Raw genomic sequence first — 3212 nt, 5'->3', positions numbered from 1 at the left:
TAGGCACACTAAATAGAACTTTTAAATCATGTTAGTAATTAGCCATAACAAAAATTAACTCCCAAACTAATAAGTGAATATCATACTGAAAAACTCAAACAGCTTTTCTTATTCTTTTAAATTTCTTTACAAAATATATTCAAAGTGAAAAACCTTTTTCATGATAAATAGCATCATAAATGTTCATAATTTTAATTATTTGCACACATATTGAGTGTGTTTTAAATTGTTAAATATCATTTAATAAATCAAGGCAAAGAATTAGTGTTCTTAATTACCCTTTCACTTCCAATTTTCCTACGAGTCTATCTACAACAAAGCATGTGGTTTTCACAAACACATCTTAACTTAAAATTAACGAGGTGGATCATCTCAATATAGGATTTTCCCTTTCCTTCGTGCCCACATCTTAACTTCTTAGCTATCAAAAAGTTAATCGGGACTTGAATTCTAATGCATTATTCTCTCAAAAAAACAAAAAAGAAAGAATTCTAGTGCATTAAGCAATCCGATTTCCTAATCACAATCCAACATGGAAAGTCACCACAAGTCCACAACATCGTCCCTCCTCAACATAAACCATCCCCTATATATACCCATTACCACAATTGCCACCAAAACCTAGAGATTTCAATTTTCGATATCACGCTTCCGATATATACTCGTAAAAAAAAAAAAAGCAATTATGGCGGCTTCAACTTGGCGATCAAGCCAACCTCTGCTCCAATCCGTCCCTCCTTCCTTCTCAGGATTCTGTTCTCCCAAAACGCCGTCGTCCTTTTCCTCTACCGCCTCAACAACCTTCGCTTCTTCTTCCTCGCCAAAACCCTTTCCTACTGACTCGCCTTCGCCGAGCCGAGTCCATCTCTACCACGCCGCCTCCCCTGCTACTCCTTCCGCTGCCATGTCCCCTGCTTTCACCCCAACCTCGCGATTCTCATTGGTCTCGACGATTCCCGACCCGAAGCGGACTTGTCTCTGCTCTCCGTCCACTCATCCAGGAGCTTTCCGCTGCAAATTCCATCGGAAGGCTGGCAACGCCAGCACTTGCAGTAGCAGCGGTGGTCATGCCCAAGCAACGGCCCAGCCGTCGGCGCCGAGACGGTTAAACATTGCGAGATTCGCGATTATGAATTCGTTCGCGAGAAATAGAATCGTTAGGAGAGATTTGATGAAGAGAGTGTTCGCTACTTTGATCCGGCCGTCGTCTCCTCAACAGTACCGGTGCAGGAATTTCCTTCCGCAGCCGAGCCGGCTCTCCGTCACGTCGAAAGTGTAAAATTGTTGATTAGAATGCGTGTTCGGAAATTTTTTGTTGGTGCCTCCAGTGACGTAAACCCTAGAAATTGAATCTATAGGCCTTCACTTCAGTGCAAACATACATCTATATACACGTATATATACATGTTGATACGATTAGACATACTTGTATATATCACTGCCAGCTTTAGAGCTTTCTTTTTTTTACCTCTTATGTTGAGCTTTTTCTCTGCCTTTTTTTTTTGTTTGTGGGTGGGGGGGGGGCGGGTTTGGGGTGGATTTTGGGGTGAGTGGTTGATCAATCCGTAAATAAGCTTTAAATTTAGAGAATTTTGATTGATTGTTTGGTTGATCAATTGATAAATTTCCTGATTAATTGATAATTTTCCTGATTCGGAATTAATTGGATATTAATCTAATTAATATAGATCAATATATCAAATCCAACATAAATCATTGTTTTATGACTTCTTTCTCTTTCTCTAGATATTATCGTGCAACATTTTTTATTTTACTTTCTAACAATTACCTTTCTGCTTTTCTTGGTTGAGGGTGTTTAAATTACGTTTATTGTGTATTGAATATTTCTGAGTGTGTTGATGGGCGTGAAATTCATTTATTTGCAGTCTTGGGACCAAGCATCCTTTTTTACTCAGCATTTTGTAGCGTATACTTTCCTACTCCTGAGTCCAATTCCTATACTAGGAAGGGGTACCAAGGACTGGGAACTTTACGACATATGAAAGTAGAGAGACCAGGCCAATTTGCTTAAACTAGTTGACCGTGTTGTATTTCTTTTCAAGTCCACATGCCCTTAGTTTTAAAGGTATAATGTCTCAACAAGGCCAAAAAACAAAAAATTAGGAACTTAAAGTTTCTTGTTGCAATATAAAAGTAGGGAGAGCCAGCAAGACCCTGGTCAATTTGCCTAAACGAGTTGACCGAACATTAAGACACTGGCCAATTTGTATAAACGAATTGACCTTGTGTCAACAGAGTTACTAAGTCTCTCTTCATGCCCTTAATTGTAAGGGAATAATTGTCTCAATAAGGCCAAAACCAAATTCTTAGACGTAACGGTATAATTGTCTCAACAAGGCCAAAAACAAATTCTAGATTCAGCGCAATTATCTACTCCTTTGAAAATTGCAAATTACTTCACTCTGAGAACTGCAAAAACCACGTATACTTCGCAAGTTATCCGCTAAAATGTTCTTCTGTTTTTTTTCTTTTCACTCCTTTGACGATTGCAAATCAATTATATTTCTCCAGTTATTCAAAAAAACTTTTTCTGGTTTCCAGACTTCATTTTATAAATTTTTATGTCTGTATTATATTTATCATTTCTTGTCATCCAACTATTTATAAGTTTTTTTTTTTGTATTAGTTGCACATATATTGAGTGTGTCCTGATACTAGATTGCATAAAGGAATTAACTTATGAATCTTTTGTTTGTTGACGTTTCTGTGTGTTTGTAAGGTAAATTTCCTATCAAAAAAAATATTTGGTTTAAAGTTCAAACTAGATAAAGATATGAAAAAATATAAAGAGCACAAAAACAAAAAACGAGGAACAACAAGGAGATTAACAAAATAAATTTTATTCTAATTAAGCATACAAGAATATTAGAGGGAAGGAAAATACTACAGGCATAGAGAAAAAGAAATGAAAACAGAAAAAGAAGGAGAAAAGAAAAATAGGGAAAACAAGAAAAGGAAACAAAATAAGAACATCAAAAATTATATTATGTATTGAATCTCAGGTCAAAGTTCATGGGTCAGGAATCAATGAATTTGACCCATTGAAAACTGATGATGTCATCATCATGATACTATACATATATGCACTAGTTTTTTTTTTTAAATAAATAACATAGAAAAATAACTATAAATATATCAGTTATTTTCATTTTCACCATACTAATTTCTTAAAACATAACGAAGTTACAAAC

General features: G+C 35.8%; 1 protein-coding gene across 1 annotated transcript; it reads left to right on the top strand.

The window, feature by feature from the left end:
- The first annotated feature begins 685 nt into the window (after window positions 1-685).
- On the top strand, window positions 686-1279 carry LOC140009812 (uncharacterized). The gene has a single exon (XM_072056141.1). It carries the CDS (start codon window positions 686-688, stop codon window positions 1277-1279), a length of 594 nt encoding a protein of 197 aa, XP_071912242.1.
- Window positions 1280-3212: the final 1933 nt, after the last annotated feature.

The sequence above is a fragment of the Coffea arabica genome, chromosome 6e (assembly GCF_036785885.1).
Source record: "Coffea arabica cultivar ET-39 chromosome 6e, Coffea Arabica ET-39 HiFi, whole genome shotgun sequence".
Lineage (NCBI taxonomy): Eukaryota > Viridiplantae > Streptophyta > Magnoliopsida > Gentianales > Rubiaceae > Coffea > Coffea arabica.
The sequence above is the reverse complement of the archived record's forward strand: the minus strand, read 5'-3'. Positions and strand labels throughout refer to the sequence as shown.

Bases quoted from the DNA above. Each gene is read 5' to 3' on its own strand.
- LOC140009812 (XM_072056141.1), top strand. From the start codon at position 686: ATGGCGGCTTCAACTTGGCGATCAAGCCAACCTCTGCTCCAATCCGTC.